This window comes from Manis javanica, chromosome 10 (genome assembly GCF_040802235.1).
Source record: "Manis javanica isolate MJ-LG chromosome 10, MJ_LKY, whole genome shotgun sequence".
NCBI lineage: Eukaryota > Metazoa > Chordata > Mammalia > Pholidota > Manidae > Manis > Manis javanica.
Genome location: NC_133165.1, coordinates 85461340 through 85480948, shown reverse-complemented (window position 1 = coordinate 85480948; position 19609 = coordinate 85461340). Strand labels below are relative to the sequence as shown.

Sequence of the window (19609 nt, the reverse complement as noted above, 5' to 3'; positions counted from 1 at the left end):
CATGGGGGCCTGAGGTGCTGGGGAAGCCTCTGGGGCTCTCAAAAGGTCAGGTGACACAGCCTGCTGACTCTTCTCCTTGACAGTTCAGATCTGTGGGCTCAGGGTTGGGATGCAGACAGGAAGCTGCTGGGGCCTCACCCAATGAGAACAGATGCAAAGCTGAAGTATCCAAAAACCCAGACCCTTTCCCAGAGGCTAATGCAAGCTAATTATTTTATCAGATGTTTTCATTGATTTTTCTCAAGCATTTCATAGTATTCTCCCCCTATTCCATACCATTTTTTGAGGATATCTTTTTGGAAGTCCTGGGCCCAAGGACCTTTGTACAAAGTAAAAGATTTTATGTTTGTATTCATCAGTGGTTATCCTAGACCCAAATATCTGGACATAAGTTGCTGACTGAGATAATTACCTGAGTGTGTGATTTGGGGTGTGAATGCATAAATTACATGTATATTTATCTATGTAGAGTCAAGTAGACATGATTTTTCCACCTTGGGCAGCTGCTTAATCCGTCTAAGCCTCAGGGTCTTCAGCTAGGAGATCTCTAGACAAACTCTTAAGAACACTTCCAGCTCTAAAACTTGGTCCTCACCCTCTTTGCTCTTCCTTACATAGGGAATATAGTCAACAATATTGTAATACTTTGTATGGTGACAGATGGTAACTACACTTATCTTGGTGGGCATTTGGTAATACGTGTAATTGTCAAATCACTATGTTGTACACTTGAAACCAATATAGTACTGTATATCCACTATACTACCATTAAAAAATAAAACAAAACAGTTATCAAATTGAAAATCAGGCAATTTGATGTGTATGGGCTACTTCCCCCACTGCTGGGGAAAAAAAAGAAAAGAAAAATGTAAATGATATATTTGACTTGCATTGAACTTCTGTTGGACAGCCCTGGTCTAGATTTAAGTAAGTGATGGAGAAAATGTTAAGCAGATTACATTTAAAAGTGTGTCATGTCTATAGCCATTACATTAGAAAGATCTAAATATGGACAAAATAATCTTCCAGTATTCAAAAACTATCTGATTCAGCAAAGAAGTCACTCACATCATAGAGGAACTATAGACATTCCAACAGCCATCTTCACTGTTCATTTTCAACTTAATTGTTAGAAGGAAAATATGCACCCACATTCGTGTTGGAGCTATCTAGGCTTATTTGGTGATTGCACCCATAGGCTCGCTATGGATAGGAAAGCTTAGCAAAAATCAACTGAAGGATTTTGTAAGACTCAGTTGGCTTTAGAATTAACAATAAAGACTTATAGAATTTACAATAGAGAGTTTTGTGTATTTTATTATTTGTAAACTGTGCAAATTGGGCAAATAAGCACCAGGCTTATTTCAAAATGAAGTATCAGCAAAACAATAAACTTGTAAAGTATATACATATCTGTACATAGGCATATGTATGTATGTGTGTGTCTGTATATTTATATCTACATTTTTTTCAGAGAACTGGTTGTTAAGTGTTTAGCAACATACCACTGTCTCTGACCTTCCTGCTACCCCCAGCCCACCCCCAGGCCTGGCCCTTTGTGGCACTGACAGACTGTCCCTCTCCATCCTTCACTTCTCAGATCTGCAGGCCTCAGAGGTGTAGACTAGAGGCTCTGCCTTCCTCTTCTAGACACCAACTACCCCCTGCTCTGTCCCTCTTTCTTCTACATGATACCTTTCTTCAGTCTGTTATTCTCCCACCATCCTGGTCCTGGCTCCCATCCCAGCTTCCAGACACCAGCCCTGAACCGTCTGCCACAGTGCCAAGGTGATTCCATTCCCAGGCCTGGCTACTAGACAGCCCTGCCAGACCACTCTTGTCCTGAGACCCTCATGGCTGGAAGTGGGCTGTGGCAGTGACTTGCTGTCACACCTGGCCCTCAGGGATGTCAGGTGGCCATTCACAGCCCCATCAAAAACAGGTCTGAAAGGAGGCAGAGGGGTGGCTGAGCCACAGAGAGGGGTGCATGAAGAGTGCTGTTGAGAGCACAGGGGACACAAATCTGTAGTTTCATGTACCCATCATCATCAAAAACAGTGAGTTCAGCATGTGGCAGTTCTGTCCTGAACACGGCATGTAAAACATCGCACCCCCCAGGCACTGCCCACCAGGGACTCCCAGAGGAAATGTACTATTGGCTGAGACTACAGGAACACTTATGGGTAAAACTAGCAATCCTGTTTAAAGTTAACCTTTAAAAAGGTAAAGTAAACTAAGCAACATACACACGTCAGGAGCAAGGTCTGGTTTTAGGAGGAGATTCCAGGCTTCGATTCAGGGAAAAGTCCAAAGACAAAAGCTTTATTATGGTGGGGAAAGATTGAATAGGCAGCTGTGGGCTCTTAGTTCCCCAGAGGAGGCCAAGTTCAGAAACACGGGCTCAAGTACATCAATCTGGGATACAAGATAAAGAAAAGGAGGAGACGAGCCCTCTTCACACTGGGAAATCAAATCAGGATTGGAAAGAACCCCTAAAAATTACCATGGTTTCTTAAGTCACTATCATTGTCTCTAATAATAGTAATAATAACAATAACAATAACAATACTAGCTGATACTTATTGTGGGCCTGACACTTGATGTCTCAAGTACAACAATGCTAGGAGATAGCTGTTACGATTATTATTACTCCCATTTTCGCAGAAGAGGAAACATATGCAGAGGATAATGACCTCGCTACAAGGCGCAGTCCTGCCCGAGAGGGTCTGGGGCCAGAGCCTTTGCCCTCGACTTTCCTGGTGCCTCGGCAAGATCGTCCTTGTTATCGCTCTTTATGCTGTTTTTCTACAGGCTTGCCCTTCCTAGTCTTTTTGATGATTTTCTCTCTGTTGTGTAGTTGACGGAGTGCATTTATTCTCATTGCTCATATGAGGACCCTGAAATACAAAGAGGTCCCACAGTAAGTGCTGAGACAGGGCCCGCACTGGAAGCAGTCCTCCCTAGTCTGGAGCTAATGGAGCAAAATAAGTGGAATGCAGTCTTTCCTGAGGTTGACCATTTAGTCTAAAAGACTGACCCTATTCTGAGAGTGTATCTTTCCACCTGTTAAGTTCTTTTATGAAATGGAGAAAGCAATAGATTGCTGCTTTTTTACATCCCATTTTGGCAAAAGGAAAGGCTGGCAGCCCTAGCATCTGATTTGGTTTCCTAGCTTTGTTTATTTTATTTTATGCTCTTATTTTTTATTGAGGTGTATACAATACAGCGCATAAATCTTAGTGTACAAGATGAACTTTGATGTGTGTATACACTCATGTCCTCTGATCTGAAATCCCAGTTGATTGCGGACACCCCACACATCCCACCCTGTGGGCCTGGATCACGGAGCTGGCCCAGAGCTTTCTCAAGGCACACCTCTTCATACTCTGGGCATTGGTCTATGCTGCTGAGAATGCAGGAAGGACACTGAAAGGGTAGGGCCCAACCTACTTCCCACCAAGGCCAGAAGATGGTCCCCTTACCCCTGCCTGTGGAGGAAGGAGGCTCAGAGAGAGCCCTGGGCCGAGGCTGACCTCCCCGCTGAGGCTGTGCGGCGGGAACCCTGGTCTTTCTGGCTTCAGAGGGTGCAGTGTCCCCACAACCCTTTTTCAACTTGCCTCAGCCTGCTTGGGGCCACTTTCCCTGACACTCCACTTGCTTGCTTGGGGGAAGAAAATCAAACAAGAGCCTCCCACCACCCATCCTGTCCTATCCAGCCCTCAGGCAATCAAAAGCTGATTCATTCACCTTTTATTTGTTTTGAGGAGTTTCCACCACAACCTAGAGGCCCCTCACTCCTGATCAGGCTGGATTCCAAGACTGTTAAAGAGCTATTCAAACCAACAACAAAAAAAATCGGGACTAAGTGAGGGAGCTAGCTCCTAGGGTAGTAGATGCTTTCTGTTTCTTGCAGATGGAAAGAATCCTTGGATCATCTATGCTTCTGTATTTCTGTTTCAAGGCCTATCCTTCATTTGGGCTAGTTTTTTCTCCCTCTTCCACTAGTCCTGGCAATGGACAGCAATTGCTTATCAGTCTAGAATGGAGTGCAGGGGGGAGTGGGGAGGAGCAATAAGGCAGAGAGAGGAAGAAACTTAGACTTGAAAAACATCTCTGCTCAAGCTGGTGTGGTGATAAGCTCAAGTTAAATGAGGGATGGTTAGAGAACTGGGCCAGGGAGCCCAGGCTACAGGACCTGAGAACCTCTGAGAAGCCCCTGAGAAACCCCTGAGCAGGCTGATGGGTGAGCAAGCCTGATGAGGAACAATGTTTACTGCTGGGCAAGGTAATGCTTATGTGACAGGGTATCAAGGTCCTGTATTGCTGGAGGGGTGGTGGTCAGACACGAAGCAGAACTTTTCTAAGACAAGGTTGTGAAACACGAGGATGCTGGAGTCTCCTCAGAAGGTGCTCGGGAAAAACAGAAATGGTTCTGTCAGGAGTAGTTGCAAAGGTGGTGGCCGTCTTCAACTGACTGGACTGGCTACCACTCTGATGTCTGGGCAAAGGGCAGTGCCCAGAACGGCCCATCAGCATGACCTGAGCCATCTCATTCATGCTTCTCCAAATTCCTCTTCCTGGTCTGGGATTTGATTGATGCTTCTGCTCTCAGAGCAGCAAACCTACTCATACCCTGGCTCTGCGCCCCAGCCAGCTCACCAGCTCATTTGCCTCCATCCTCTTCACCCCCTCCTGGTGCTGCTCCAGGGCCAACACCACTCCACTGTCCCAGTCACCTCTGGCAGGGCTACAAGGGGAGCTTGATCTAGGGGCTGCCTTGTCACCCCCCAGTAACTGAGGAGATCAGCTTCTCTAACTGCCAGGGTATAAGGGGAGGCCTTGGCAGGGAAACACGGTTGGGAGATGAGATGGCTTACATGGCAATCGGTAGGCATAAAGGGAACCCAGCCCAGTGCCCAGGACCCAGAGACATCAGGCTCCAGATGATGAAGTACAAAGGGAGTTCCAAAAGAGGGTGGGCTGGGAGCCAGGAGGACATCAGGGGAGGGTGGGAGCGCACAGCATCTGAGTGGGCAGAGGCAGACGGTTTCCATACTAGCAGGCAGGGCGATGATGATGTGGAAAGAGTGTGGGCTTTGCAGAGACAGACCTCACAGAATCCTGGCTCCATGTATAGCTCCATGTCCCTGGATTTAGCATGTCACTGATTTAGGAATAAAAACACCCACCTCAGAGAGGTGGCACAGGTGATGTGCCCAGCCCAAGGGGATTCTGGCCCATAGTAGGTACTCCATAGACATCAGTTTCCACCCCTCTCCTCAGACCCCACCTGGTTCTCTGGTGCTGGAGTGTAAGAAAGGGCCACATGGATGAGGCTTCACAGATGGAGCAAAGCAGCTGAACAGCAAAGTCAGGAGGCCTTGCCCCTCCTGGCAGAACCCCCAGATGCAAATTGGGGCCCCTTTTGTTCTCCTCGTCTGCCAGAGATGTCCCAAGGGTGCCAGCCTCCACCCTCTAAGGCCAGCTTGATCCTCCCAATAGTCCCCCAACCGGGCTGTTGTGTGGCTCGGCCTGCTGCACGGTCCCCTTCAGCAGGGTGTCCCAAGGGCTGGCTCCTGTCAGCAGCCACCACAATAGCCTGGAGTCAGACCCCATAGGGCTCATCAGCCCACCAGCTTGTGCTGAGTGCAAATGGTGTACCAGGCACAGGAGTTCAAAGGTGAAGATCACTCAGCCCCCATCACTGGCGTCAGGGCAAGTGAGAGAAAGGATGAGAAAGACAGGTTGGGGAGCAGACAAGGGGTCTCAGAAAGCAAGGGGCACTTGCCAGGCATCAAGAGGCTTCATTACCTGCATCTGAGGAAAGTGAGCACACTCTGGCTCCCCTCTCCTCTTCTCCCATAGTCATGGCCAACCACGGCCCCTCACTCCTGGGATGCACCCCTAGACCTGCCCTTGCCCTCAGCTCCACTTCAGCAACCTTTTGTACAAGCCATCTAACCCAGACCACTGAAGCTGTCCAGCTGCTGCTAGTATGTTCTAAGACCAGCCCCCAGCCCAAGATGTCCCCAGATCCTCATCACACCCAGTGGCTGACCCCTGGCGGCTCCTCTCTGCAGCCTCAGAGATCAGGTGGGAGGTGTCAGGTGGACCCCACTTAGTCTCCTTCCCACTGTGGGAGCTCATTTATAGTGTCCTGGGCCCTGAAGTTGGCCCTTTGGTCAGGCTGTGGTACAGCTCTATACCCTGAATCATTCCCCCTCTGTGGCTCCCACTCTGAATTCAACTTCAAAAATACATCTCCTATACTTTATTCATGTGTACCAGTGTTTCCTCCTGCATCATTCGTGGGTGGCTCAAACTGCCCATAGGACCAGTAGCTACCAGAGTGCAGGGGTTATACCTTGCTTTCTCTTTCTCTGCATCCATGCCACAGAGCATCACTTGGCTGTGAGTGGGGAAGGCAGCACAGTGGGACAGATGTGGAGGCAGGACTTGAGGCCCATCACAATGCTTGTACACTGGAAGCTAGGATCAGCTTCCTGTCCTGCCCCTCACCCTCTGCTCATGTCCCTTACACTGTCCTCAGCACATGGCCATGCCTTTCACCTGGCACAAAAGTCTAAGCTATTAGGTACCAGTTTTCTCAACGTTCCACCCGCTGTGTCCCTTTCAGAGCTTGTCCTGCCATCTGCAGTCCCTTAATCCCATCTCCACTGCCTTATTCCAAGACCTGCTACATTTATAGAGCTTTGCGTGCTTGTGCTCCACTCGGCACACCCCTGGTAAACATGCAGTGTGTTCTCACTACCCTCCTCCTCCAAGCTCGCTTTCCTTCATAGCTGAGTTGACTGTGTGCCCCTCTGCCCACTCACACGTCAACAGGCCTTCTGCCCAGTTCTCCTCCCCTAAACCCACCTGGGCAAAAGTCCTCCACCCACCCCCATCACTAGATCCAAAGCCATCTTTGACTCTTGCCCTTTCTTGACTTTGCTGCAATGTTTGCCCATATTGAGCCTTTTCTTCTCCCTGAGCATTTTTTTCTTTCTGGATTCCTGAGAACCTCCTGGTTCCCCACCCACCTCTCCCGTCACTCCTTCTCAGACTCCTCTGCTGGATCCTCTCCCTCCCTCTGCCGTTGCCCCAGGGCTCCGTCCTAGGACTTCTAATTACCTCTCTGTGTATACTCTCTGCCCCCAAATTCTGACACCTCCCACGTTTGAATCCCAGCCCAGACTTTTTTTATTCAGTCATGTACTGGACATCTGACTGTACACAGGCGCCTCCAACTCAGCTTATCCAAAACTGAGCTCCACGGCTTCCTTCAGAACATGACCCTCTTACTCCCTCTCCCCATGAGTGGTATGACTGCCCAGTCAATTAAGCTAGAAACTTCAATATCTGCCTAGATTTTTATCCCCACACCAGCCACAGCAACCGTGGCGGCCAGCCTCTGCTCGCAGCCCCTCCCTCCACCCAAAGGCCAAAGGAAGATTTTATAAAACAAGAATCTAATTAGATTCAAAGCTGTTCTCTACCTCCCCATTTCACAGAATCAAGTTCAAACTTACCGCTGGGTAGCATTCCGTCTGTGAACTAGCCCCATCTCTCTTCCCAGACTTATTTCTTACCAAAGGTCATGCAAGCTCCCTTCTCCAGTCATTGCCGACTGTTTTAAGCCTGTTTAAGCTGTTTTAAGCCTCCTTGCCTTCGTTCCTGCTGTTTCCTCTGCCAGGAATGCCCTCTCTCTTCTCCCTGGGAAGAGTCCCAGCCCCTTGAGAAAATGCCCAACTACCAACATGGGGTGGTTCCACCCTGCAGAAACTTTGTTTCCAGTGATGAAGCTGAAAGGAACCCAAATCTGAAAATGCTGCTCTGGGTGCAAACACCCTACATTTCCTCTATTCTGGTCTTGGCTGCCACAGTGAAATCTCCTGCTGGGACTTGGCTGCCAAGTTAAGGCACAAACAGTTCAGTTACTAAAGTGTTTAATGCTCTCAGGCTGGAAGGGGCCTTGCATCTCATTGAGTCTTTGCTACTCAAAGGGAGGTTCAAGGACCAGCAGCATGAGCACCACCTGGGAGCTTGTTAAAATACAGACTCTTAGGCCCCAGCTGGACCTGATGAAGCATAAGGTGCATTTTAACAAGGTGCCCAGCAGGCTGATGTGCAAATTACAGTTTGAGAGGCACTGGTCTGGCCAAACCATTCATGCAGTTCTGGAGTCCCCCACAATACCCACCAGGAGCTGCTGAGACTGCTCTTGCACACCCTGCCTCTTAAAGCGGTCCATTCCACCTGGGGTACGGGTCCCGGCAGTCCCTCAGCACAAGGTCTCCCACTTCACCCTTGTGTCCTCAGCTCTCCCACTTCCCACCCCTTCCTTTCAGCCAACCACAGCTCCAGGGACTCAATACCCAGGGCAAGCACTCCAGGAATGTACTCCAACCCCAAGTCCCACAGACAGGTACTCAGAAGGTCAAGATCCTGTTTCTGTGAATCAGGCCTCCATCTCCAGCTTCCTACTGAAGGCCCCTCCAAACCCTGAGGGGGCTGAAGGACCAGGGGCCTCAGCCCTACTACAGTGTGAATCTGAACCTTTTTTCCTCTGCCTCAGATGTCTCTGGAGACCCTGTTCCTTCCCTCTGCTCCTCCCGGGCTTCAGGGAGCCAAAGGCTTGGGAGAAGGAGCCGACTGGCTGGGCCTGGTGCACCGTCTGCTTCCCCAGACAGCCTCTCCCCTGCACCTACCCTCGCGCCACCTACCCCTCCAGCCTCCTGACTGGCCTCAGGCACTGCCTGTACTCCCTCCTCCGCCCCACTGAAAGCCACTGAACACCGAACACTGGACCCTTTTGGTGCGCCCCACTCCCTCTGCTCCTGAGGTTACCCTCACCCCTGATGCTCCTGCCCACCTCAGGGACAGGACCCTGTCACCCATGTTGGAGGCCAGGGCCACCCTCCTATGGGTGTGTTGGAAAGAGCACGGGCTCTAGGGCCCGAGCCTGGCTTTGCCCCTGACTACTCTGTTGCCTCAGATGAGGCCCCTGCCTCTCCCCCGGTCTCAGTTCCTTCACTGGTGAAAACACAGAGCAGTTGCTGCCATGCGTGCAGAGGGCCCCCACGTCAGGACATCGGGGCCTTGCCTGTTGCCCAGGGAAGCTAACTTGTTGCTGAGTCCTGCCTGATCTGCTCACTCTCTCCCCGTTCCTGCTGAATGGTGTTAGACTTCCAGGTCAAGGGCAGCCGGGAGGCTCTGGCTGATGATGGGGGTGGGGGAGTGGGCTCCTGGGTGGTGGGGGCCCAAGCTCAGCCCTGTGGCCTTGCCCCAAGCCCCAACCACTGCTCTGAGACTCCGTCTGTCATCCCACCCTCCAACCCCTCTTCCTTCTGTTGGAAACCCCTCAGGCCCCCAAGGACTTCCTGGTGGAGGTTTGCCTGCCTTCACTGGCTGCAGGGGAATCTGTCTGTCCTTCTTATACCCTTCCTCGCCACAGGGCAGGACTGGCCACCACCACAGTGGTTCCAGGGTGCAGGTGTCTGAGGAGGTGCCCAGTCACTGAAATTCACAGCCTATCCTGACCTCCAACTCCCTCCATCCCAGTCCAGCCTCAGGCTCTGAGAATGTGTCCCCTATCTTAGCATTGTGGCAGACAGGCCCAAAGTGTGGGCTCCCCACCAGCTCCACTCATCCTGGTGACACCCCAGGTGTCCAGGCTTCTGAGAAAAGGGTTGAATAAACATAGATATGTGTCTGCCAAGTCCCCACCTTCCCTCTAGGAAAGATCCAGTCCTTAGAAAGAGGCCAGGGTCCCTGTCAGGAGCAGGACCACTTCTGTCAGTGATACCTGTGTTGCAAGCCACAAACCAGGCGGCACATACCCACTTCCTCCGCTTGTCCGTCCTTCTCTCCCAGACTCCTCCCTCCCCCCTCCCAGACTCCGCCCCACGTTCATCTCCCTGCTGTCCTGGTGGTGCTCGTGGCCCCCCTGTCATGTGTGCCCTGAGAGCTTCTTTATCTGTTCTATAGACAAATTAACTAGAAATATGGGCCCCACAGGTGATACATAGAGGTGCATCATGTGTGTCTGTGGGTGTGAGGTGCCTGCTCACATGGGCATCTGGACTGAGTATGTGTCCACACTTTGACTACTCAGAGACCAAGCCATCAGATTGTGCTGTTTATTGAGGATGCAGTGGCAGGGGCTTTAAGAAGAAAGGAGCCATGAACGAGCCTCTTCTTCTCTGCTCTGGATGCAGGAGAGCAAAGCAAGAGATCCTGAGTTGTACTTGGTCCCACCCAGAATGAGCTGTGAGCCTAGCCAGGCTGGGGCAGGGACTGGCTTCTCTTGGCTGTTTGTCCTTCAGTCCTCCTTTTCTTGACCACAGAGCCAGCTCCCAGCATAGGTAGGAGCTAGGCAAAGGCCCCAGTGTGGAGCAGGCCTCTGTCTGAAACCCAGGGAGCCAGACAGAGTAGTTAGTGCTGAGCCAAAGGCTGTACTGCGAGGGAAGGCCAGGAGCCAGGGGCTGCAGCCAATGAAGTGAACGACAGGTGTGTGCAGGGAGGAATTTCACCACGTGTAGGAGTCCACACCTGTCCAGGCTCAGGAAGACAGGCTAGGAAAGGTGGGGTGGCCAAGGCCAGTCCAGAGGTATGAGAGCAGGGCCAGCAGGGTGGAGAGGGGTTGACAGTGGGCTGGGGAGGGTGCATGTGAGAGCCAGAGGGGGCACATAGGGTGGTGCCAGGGCATGGGGCAGCCCTCTCTACCTACTGGCTTTCTTGGAGGGGGCATGCAGGCTGGAGCCCTTCCCCAGCGTATCCTTGTAGTCGCTGGTGCTGCTTCTGCTCCGGGCCTCCCCACCACGGACACTGCAAACCCCAGAGATGCAGCTGCCACTGTTGGCTACGTAGCCGCCACTGACCGAGCTGGGCCGGAAGCCATAGCTGCCGCCGCTGGTGGTGCTGATAATGGCTGCAGAGGGACAGGGGGGTCAGTGCCCTCTAGCCCAGCAGGAGGCTGCTTTTCCCCAGGATGGATGGGGCTCTGCTTGAAGCAACAGGTTGGGTGGGGTTTCCAGTCACAGTTGCACCCCCACTGGGGGAAAACATTTCAGAAACAGCTTCCCTCGTGTCCTGCCCTTGGCTTGCCCAGTTTACACCCAATCTGGATGATTCCTAACTCTCAGAGGCCCGTCTCTTTGATTCAGGTACCAGTGCCCCTAGCTGTCTTTCTGTGAGCCTTTTTGCTGAACTTCCCAGCCTCCAGACTCCAACTGGCCAGCTGCCCCACAGATGGCATCTTTTAAACGCTCTGGTTTAACTCTCTCAGTGCTGTGGAGAAATCCAGAGGTCCAGCCTTGTCAGCTTGGCCTCCGAGGTCCCCCATTCATGAATTCCCTTAGCCCCCCTCTAATTGCCCAGCCCAGGCCTGACCACAGCTGGCACACCTGGCTCCCCAAGCCTCACACACAGCCATACTCTTCCCTCAAAACATGTCCTTCATTTCCCCATTGCCTCAGCAATTGCTTTCCTAGCTGCCATCCCCTGGGAATGGGGGACTGTGATAGAGGGAGGAGCTCTGGGCTGGGAGTCAGGCAGCGTGATTGCTGGCCATGCCTCTGCTATCTTGCTGTGTGATCTCAGGCAAGGTTTTTCCCTCTCTGATCCTTAGATTGCACATCTTCACACAGAGGGTGTGACTGAGGTCCTTTCTGGTCCACAGATTCTACAATTTTAGGAACAAGCATACAAATACTTACAGATGCTAACAGGGGAGGGAAATTCTCCTGACATCCTGTTAGGGAGAGAAATAAAATAAGAACAAACAGTCATCCAACCCACAGTCTACTAACCTCAAAGCTAGTGCCCTCACAGCCCCATTGTGGGTTTCCAAACCCAATGGCACCTGTGGAAATTCCAGGGCTTCTTTGGCACAAGTAGAGCCTGAGAAGCTATGGGGGCCACCCGTGAATCTTTGGGGTAACAGGCTACAACCCAAGTCAAGCAGTAGTTCCATGGAGGGACGGCATACACGCCTCCCAAGGGTCAGGCCTGGGCACTGAGCCTCTCCATCTCTCCAGAACAATGGGGAAACTGGAATGGCAGCCCTGGAACGTCTCTAACAAGCTCTTCTTGTACCTGGACAGGTAAGGAAGGTAGTACAAGAAGGCCTAACATAGTAGTGAGGTTTTATTTGGGGTGGAGGGGAGTGGGGAGTATGTCTAGGAACACCCCTAGAAGTGGTGAGGATTGAATGAGTTAATCCGCCAGCTCAGGGCCAGTGCCTGGTCTGAAGTAAGCACTCACACCTGGGTAGGTATTAATTGCTACTATTATTCCATCATTATCAGCCCTTCACTCCCTAAGAACTCTTTTCTGAATTAGGGCGTGTTAGGCTTTCGCCTTTGGTCCTTCCCCAGCCCTTGGGGTCTTCCGGCCACAGTGTCCCCCTCACCGGCACTCCTCGCCCTCCAGCAGCTTGCGGTAGGTGGCGATCTCCATGTCCAGGGCCAGCTTCAGACTCATGAGCTCCTGGTACTCGCGCAGCATCCGGGCCAGCTCCTCCTTGGCCTGGTGCAGGGCAGCCTCCAGCTCATCCAGCTTGGCCCGGGCATCCTTCAGGGCATTGTCTCCCCGCTGCTCAGCATCAGCAATGGCCATCTCCAGGTTGGAAGCCTAAATAGGGAATTGAAAAAGTTGGAAAACTGGAAGGGGTCATTGGAGTCATCATGACTAAGTCCTTCTTGTTCTTTCAGATTCTGGGACAGAGAAGCCCACCTCCACCCTTCCCAGCCCCTGCTCCTCTTCTGGGTTGGAGCCCTTCTCAGGCTGTCAGGTCCTTCCTGAGTTCTATCTCTGCTCCCTTGTGTTTCAACATTGGTGATGATGAGAAACACTACATCCCGCCCTCCTGAACTGATGGCCAGTTCAGCACTTCAGTTCATTGCAAAGACATTAACTTGGCCACCCTGTGCTGAGGATATGAAATGAGCAAGAGTAAGATCAGCTCTTGAGGTGTTTAAAGATTGGAAGGCAAGATCATTGGAATATGGTGTTGCAGGTACAATGACAGTGGCTGCCCAGATGCATGGGACCATAGGTGAGGGCGCCAGGACCCAGGACCGAGTGCTTACTGTATGCCTGGCACTACATGCAGCTCTTCACCTGCCTTTTACATACTTTAACGCACTTAGTCCTTCCACCACCCTCTGAGTGAGGACAAGTAACTTGCCCAATGTCACGGGGCTACTAAGGGTTAAAGCCCATAGGAGAGTGGAAAGAGCACTGACTGGGAGTCAGGAAACCTTGGTTCAGATCACAGCACTGCTGTGATAAAATGATAGGATCGTCATTACAGATGTGCATCTGGTCTCCCCACCTACTAAAGCTGAGACTGCAGCCTATATTTCTGGGAGCAGCTCTGAGAAAGGTCTTAATAAATATCTGTAGAAGGCACTTTAATGGTGCTTTCAGAGGCCACTTCTCCTCAATCATTTAGTCAACAAAGTTTATTGAGCTGTTGGTATGTGCCAGGCACTGTGCTAGATGCTGGGCAAAACAATGGGGACAAAGCAGCCACTCCCTGCCTCCCTCCAGCCCAGTGGAAAAAGAGACACACAGGTGTGGGGCAATTAGAGATGTGACAAATGCAGAGGACGCACAGGGAGAGCACCCTGACTGTGGTGGAGGGGATGAGGAATGTGGTCCTCGCCCAGCCCGGGGCATGAGAGAAGGCTTCCAGGGGGTTACTTTTCAAAGCAAGGTGCTTGGGGTAAGTAGGAGATGAGTGCCCCAGGGATGTCTGCTCTAACTGTTTGTGCCAGTGACTTCCTTGGCCTCTTTCCTCTCGTGGGCAGAGATTTAGGAGGCTGACATCCTCAGCCAACTCACCCCCGGTCCAAAGGCATTTGTCTGCCCCAGACCACAGGCGGTTGGTCCCCTCACCTGCTTCTTCACATTCTCAATCTCTGAGCGGATCCTCTGGATGAGCCTGGTGAGCTCCGAGATCTCATTCTTGGTGTTTTTGAGGTCATCCCCATGCCGGCCAGCTGCCAGCTGCAGCTCCTGGAACTAGGGACCCCAAAATACGCAGCCATCGGTGAGCATGGTGACAAGTCGTGGGAGCACATGTCTTGGGGTTGGTGATGTCGTGGGACAAGGCATTGCACACTTAAGTGGACATGGCCTCTGGTCTGGGAACGATCAGACGCAGCCCTCATGCCCACTGGCATCACCCTCCCCGGCCCTGCCTCAGCCCAGCTCACCTTGGTCTGGTACAGTGCCTCGGCCTCGGCCTTGCTCTTCAGGGCAATCTCCTCATACTGGGTGCGGACCTCATCAATGATGCTGTCCAGGTTCAGCTCCCGGTTGTTGTCCATGGACAGGATGACAGACATGTCACTGATGTGGGACTGGATCTGAGCAATCTCCTGCAGGGAAGCAGGGATGGGCTCAGGAGTTGACCAGCAGAGGCCAGCAACCTTCTCCAAGCAAAGCGAGCAAGTCCCCATGACACCAGGGCAGAGGCTCTGGATCAAGGCTAGTGCTCTTGGGCAAAGCGAGCTCCCTCTGGGCCCCAAACAGATTCCATGAAGCCAGGGCCTGGTCCATTTCCTTCCCTCCCAGAGGGTAGAGGTTGAGGAGTCTCTCAGAGCTGAGATGGGAGATGAATGGCTAAGCAGGGGGGCCTCCCTGACAGTGGCAGGCTCTCCCAGCCCCTGGAATAGAATCATACCCACTGGCTGTCCTCAGAGGGTGGAGAGGAGAGACAGACTTACAGCTTCAAAGAGACACTTGAAGAACTTGATGTCCTGGTCCATGGAGTCCACTTTGGTCTGCAGCTCCACCTTATTGGCATAAGCCACATCCACGTCCTGAAAGATGCCCCAGCCATCCCTGGGTCACTGCTGGTGCAGCCAAGGAGGCAATGCCCACCCGAGCTGGGTGCCCTTCGTGGGGAAATGGCCAGCCTTTTCTCTTTGGGAGGGTCATAGAAAGGAGGGGAGGGGCAAAAGGCCCAGCCCTGCCCCATCCTCAGCAGCAATGGGGTGCTCCACTAAGGAAAGAGCCCTAGCCAGGTGGCTGTCAGTCACCCCATGACCTGTGAGCCAGGCCCTGCGGCCTCAGGGAGCCCCTGTGTGTCATCCTCTGCACCCATCATTGTGGACAGACCCATCCACACTAAACTCTCAAGAGGTCCCTCAGCCTCCCTTCCTTTCTATCCCCTTTTCTGGATGGTGGCTCATCCTTCCCATCATGGTTTTCCCTAGCCTTTACCTCACTATTTCTGAACCAGTTTGCTTTCTCTAGGAGCAGAGCACACTGGCAGGCTCAGCTCCACCTGCTCCCAGGCCAGCCCCGGATCAGGGCCCACCTTCCCCTCCTCACCTTCTTGAGTAGCACAAACTCGTTCTCTGCTGCTGTCCGCCTGTTGATTTCTTCCTCATACCTGTGAGAATGCCAGGGCTTGGTCTGTGAATATGTCTAACTGAGAACCCTCATTTGCCCAGAGAAGACCCTGAGTGAGGGCAGTGTGCTCATCAGAGGGCACAGATGTTGAGGGGCTGCTGAGTACTGGGCCAGTGGGGCTAGCTGGCCAAGCCAAGAAGGCTTTCTGGAGGACAGGATGTGGTAAGCAAGTTTGAAAGATTATTGAAGATCCAGTTTTGAAAATGAGGAAGGAACATATGGAGTAAACACACTGTGGGAAATCTCAGAGCAAACAAGAAACAATCTCCTCCCTCAAAATTTGAATGAAGCCTAACAGATTGATGGGCACATTTCCATAGTTACTTCTCATAGTAGTTCTGGAGATAGATTAATTTAAGCCCTCTTTACTGATGAGGACACAGCTCTGGGAGAACAGGAGTGGTTTACTCAAGGATTCCCTCACCCCAGAGCCATAGATAATCCTCGAGTCACTGTCCAGCTAACTGGACATTTGTCCCAAGTGCCAGACCAGAGGCTGGAAGAGCATGGAGCAAGTTCCAGGTTTTGTTGGGGTGATTCTGCTCAAAGCTTTAAGCTGGGATGGCTGCCAGGCCCCAAGCAGCCCACTCCTGCAGGACGAGCTCAGAGGGGCAGTTGTCTAGCTGCAGAGGGACCCCCTCCTCACTCACCGCTTCTTGTAGTCCTCCACCACGTCCCGCACGCTCCTCAGCTCCGAGTCTAACCTCACCCTGTCCCCGGACAGCGTTTCCAGCTGCTTCCGCAGGTTGCTGATGTAGCCCTCAAGGATGGGCTCCAGGTTGTTCTTGCAGTTGTTCAGGTCCAGCTGCTGCAGCAGCTCCCACTTGGTCTCCAGCACCTGATTCTGCTGCTCCAGGAACCGCACCTGGAGCCCAAAGCCCAGAAACGCTTGAGGACCCATGGAAATAGTCACGCCTGTCCCTTACCAGGCACTGTGCAAAGTGCTGCACCTACATTTACTCCTTTACCTGTTGTAATAGCTGCCTGAGTTGGTAGAATCACTAACCCTAGCACGTGGAAAGAAGACTGAGGCATAGAGAGGTTTAGCCTCTTTCCAAGGTTCAACAGTTTAATAAGGGGTAGAGCCCAGAACTGAACCCAGACATGTGTCCCTGTAACCCATGCATCTTGTCACTCAGAACCCGCCATGGCCAGACCAACTCAGGCAGGGTGTGCCTGAAAATACTGGGACAGAGTCCAGCTGGGTCCATCTTTTGAAAGGCTGACCATTCTAAAGAAGGGATGGTTATCCAATCAGCATTTTATAACATATCAGACTCAACAAGGTTCAATGGGCCAAGAGCTACTGGGTATTCCAAATTCCTGCTCAGGCCCCAGCTGCAGCTTCCCTCTCCCAAGTGTCCAGCCGCAGCTTCCCTCCCCCAGCCAGATGCTATACCGTGGACACAGCATTTAACTCCATGCTTTTGCTAACTTGCAAAATGGGAACTATAATTTCCTATCTCTCAGAAGTCAGGGGCCTGTCTGGACTGGATGATCCCTAGAGGCCTCTTCCAGACCCTTGATTCCTCTCTTTCTCAACAACTCTCTGGAGATAAAAATGATAGTAACAATAATCACCATTTGAGGAGTACTTAGTATGTGTCAGGCACTGTGCCAAGATCTTCATGTGCATTTGCTTTTATAAACGTGACAACAACCCCAAGAGGTAGGTTATATCTCCATTGAAAAGATGAGGAAATAGACAGGATAAATAAGTCTCCACATATCCACATAGCTGTCTCTGTGGCTGACTTAGCCACATTAAGTCACACAGCTGTTAAATGACGGGCCAGGGTTGAAGCCAGGTCAGACTTCAGAGCACTGTAGACTTCTTCCCCACTGCACTATTCTGCCTCTCAAGAGAGTCCTTAGCTGACCAAAACAAATATCCACCACTGAGCCACCTGTGCATGACCACGCACTGAATCTCCTGATTCATCAGTCAGATGACAGGTGGACGAGATCAGCTCGCAATGGAAGGGAGGAAGACAGCCTCCTTGGTTACTCTGGGGCAGATTCCCTCTCGCTGGCTTTTTTTGCACACAGCTTGCCAAGCACAGTCTTAGCAGTGACACCACACTGACCCTTGAGAGTAAGAAGCAGGGGTTTTCCCTTTAGAGCTCCTGCCAGTAGCCCTGATAAGCCTGTACCAGTGGAAACTAACCTACCTCTGTGTTCTTTCAGGAAAGACTACACAGGGACTCTTATGTAAGTCACACTGATGATAGAAATGCCTGCCTTGTCCATGGTAAGTGCCTCCTCATATCTAACTTCAGTCCTTCCTGCTGTAACAAAAGCTCAGGTTCCAAGAAAAGACCAGAAAAGCTGTTCACAGGTTCCCCAGGTCCTAGAAGACCCACCTTGTCGATGAAGGTGGCAAACTTGTTGTTCAGAGCCTTGATCTGCTCCCGCTCCTGGGCTCGTACTTTCTGGATCTCAGGATCCAGCTCCACGTTGAGGGGAGCCAGGAGGCTCTCATTGACGGTGACCTGGTGGATGCCCCCCGGTGGGCACACAGTCGGGCACACAGGACCCAGGGCCACACTGCCGAACATGCTTCCAGCAAAGCCACTGGCCCGGCCCCGGCCAAATCCATAGCCGCCTGCCCGTCCACTGCCACAGGCCATATTGAGGGAGATGCTCCGGGTGCCCCCCAGGTTATAGAGGCTCCGACTTCCAAAGCCCCCGCTGTGCCCTTTGCCCACTGCCCGGTAGGAGGATGAGCTGCCCCCTGAGAGGACTGCCGAGCAGCCACTGAAGCTCCCCTTGGCAGCAGTCCCCGACTTGCAGGTGAATTGACGGCTCATGATGCTGGTAGAGATAGAGCTCAGATTCAGGAGGGACGAAGGCAAAATCCCACTCGGGTTCTGCAGGTTGCAGTGAGGACTGGCAGGTGCCCTTTCTTATATGTGCTTGGCACTGGGGCTCTTGGATGGGCTGTCAAGAGCTTAATTTGTGGGTTTGGCTTGCCTGGAAGCAAGAAGTCATTTTCTCTATGCTGAGCTAGAGATCAGCCCTCCCCACCTCTAAAACAACATGAAACCTTCAAATTGCTGGGCTTGCAAGCCTTGCTCATGTAATTTGGGTCTTATCTAATTAACCTGCTGTTACAGGGTAATTTGCCCCAGGCCCCAGCCTCTCCAGGGGTATGTCACTGACACTTTACCGTCCCTATCTTGATTAATCTTCTCTGAGTTGTGGGCTTCCTCTTGGGATCTCAAAGGGCTTGGAGGCGATGGATTTCCCTAGACAGGCCAGGCAACTGGGTAGAGTATCTGAGAGCTCCAACCATAGCTGTGTCCTCCTCTTTCTCAAAAAGGGACCATTCGTACAGGCATATCCTCTCCCCTAGGCCTGCTGGAGACACACTCCACTGATGGTCTCTTCACTAACCCACAAAAGACCACAAAGGACAGCAATCTCTCTGCTGGGGTTTTAGGGGAGGAATGCCCCTCTCTCTGGCATGGGACATGAGCAGCCCAGGCCAGAGCAACCATAGACGCAGGTGGCTGCATCCTTCTGCAACTTCTCTGGAAATGGACTCTCCACACTCTGCCTCTCTCAGACTCCCATAATAAGGCAGGCTAGAGGCTGTGCAAGGGACGACAGGCATCCAGGTCTCTTAAGTACTGGATTAAATGAAGAAGAGGAGAAGGGAATGGAGTGAAAGGCTGACCATTCTAAAGAAGGGATGGTCATCCAATCATTATTTTATAACATAACAGACTTATATCAGAGGCAAGTAGCTGAGAAATTCAGGAAGTCAACTGGGAGGAGGAATGGAGACAACAGAAAGAGGCTTGCCCAGGGCCTGGAGTTTGCAAGGACAGACTCCTGGGTGGTCCATTTCATCATTTCTGCCTTTCTTCCAGTGTATGTCTGCTAGTAAGACTAGGAGCAACTTGCAGGCAGGAATCATCTGTTTAGAATTCAAATAAAGAAGCTGCTGCCAAGATGAGACTAAACTCCTGTTGCATCTCTCCAGACCATGCAAACCAAGAATGCAGACCAGTTGGGGCCCTCCCAGGAGTGTGGGCCTCCCTGAGAGGGGTGGCCCACTGAGCTCAGTACCATTCCGTCCTGTGATCCCTGCCCCACACTCTGCCTGCTGTCCTCTCCATCCTGGGTCCCTGGCTCCTACAATGGGCCCCAGTCCTGTCCCATGACTGTCGTTGTT

General features: G+C 51.9%; 1 protein-coding gene across 1 annotated transcript; it reads right to left on the bottom strand.

Moving 5' to 3' along the window:
- Nucleotides 1–10128: 10128 nt before the first annotated feature.
- Nucleotides 10129–18328, bottom strand: KRT71 (keratin 71). Its single transcript, XM_017669827.3, has 9 exons — nt 17793–18328; nt 16080–16294; nt 15349–15409; nt 14739–14834; nt 14226–14390; nt 13906–14031; nt 12416–12636; nt 11721–11755; nt 10129–10933 (listed from the first exon to the last, which is right to left on the bottom strand). Exons 1-9 carry the CDS (start codon nt 18237–18239, stop codon nt 10725–10727), a joined length of 1575 nt encoding a protein of 524 aa, XP_017525316.3. The 5' UTR covers nt 18240–18328; the 3' UTR covers nt 10129–10724.
- Nucleotides 18329–19609: the final 1281 nt, after the last annotated feature.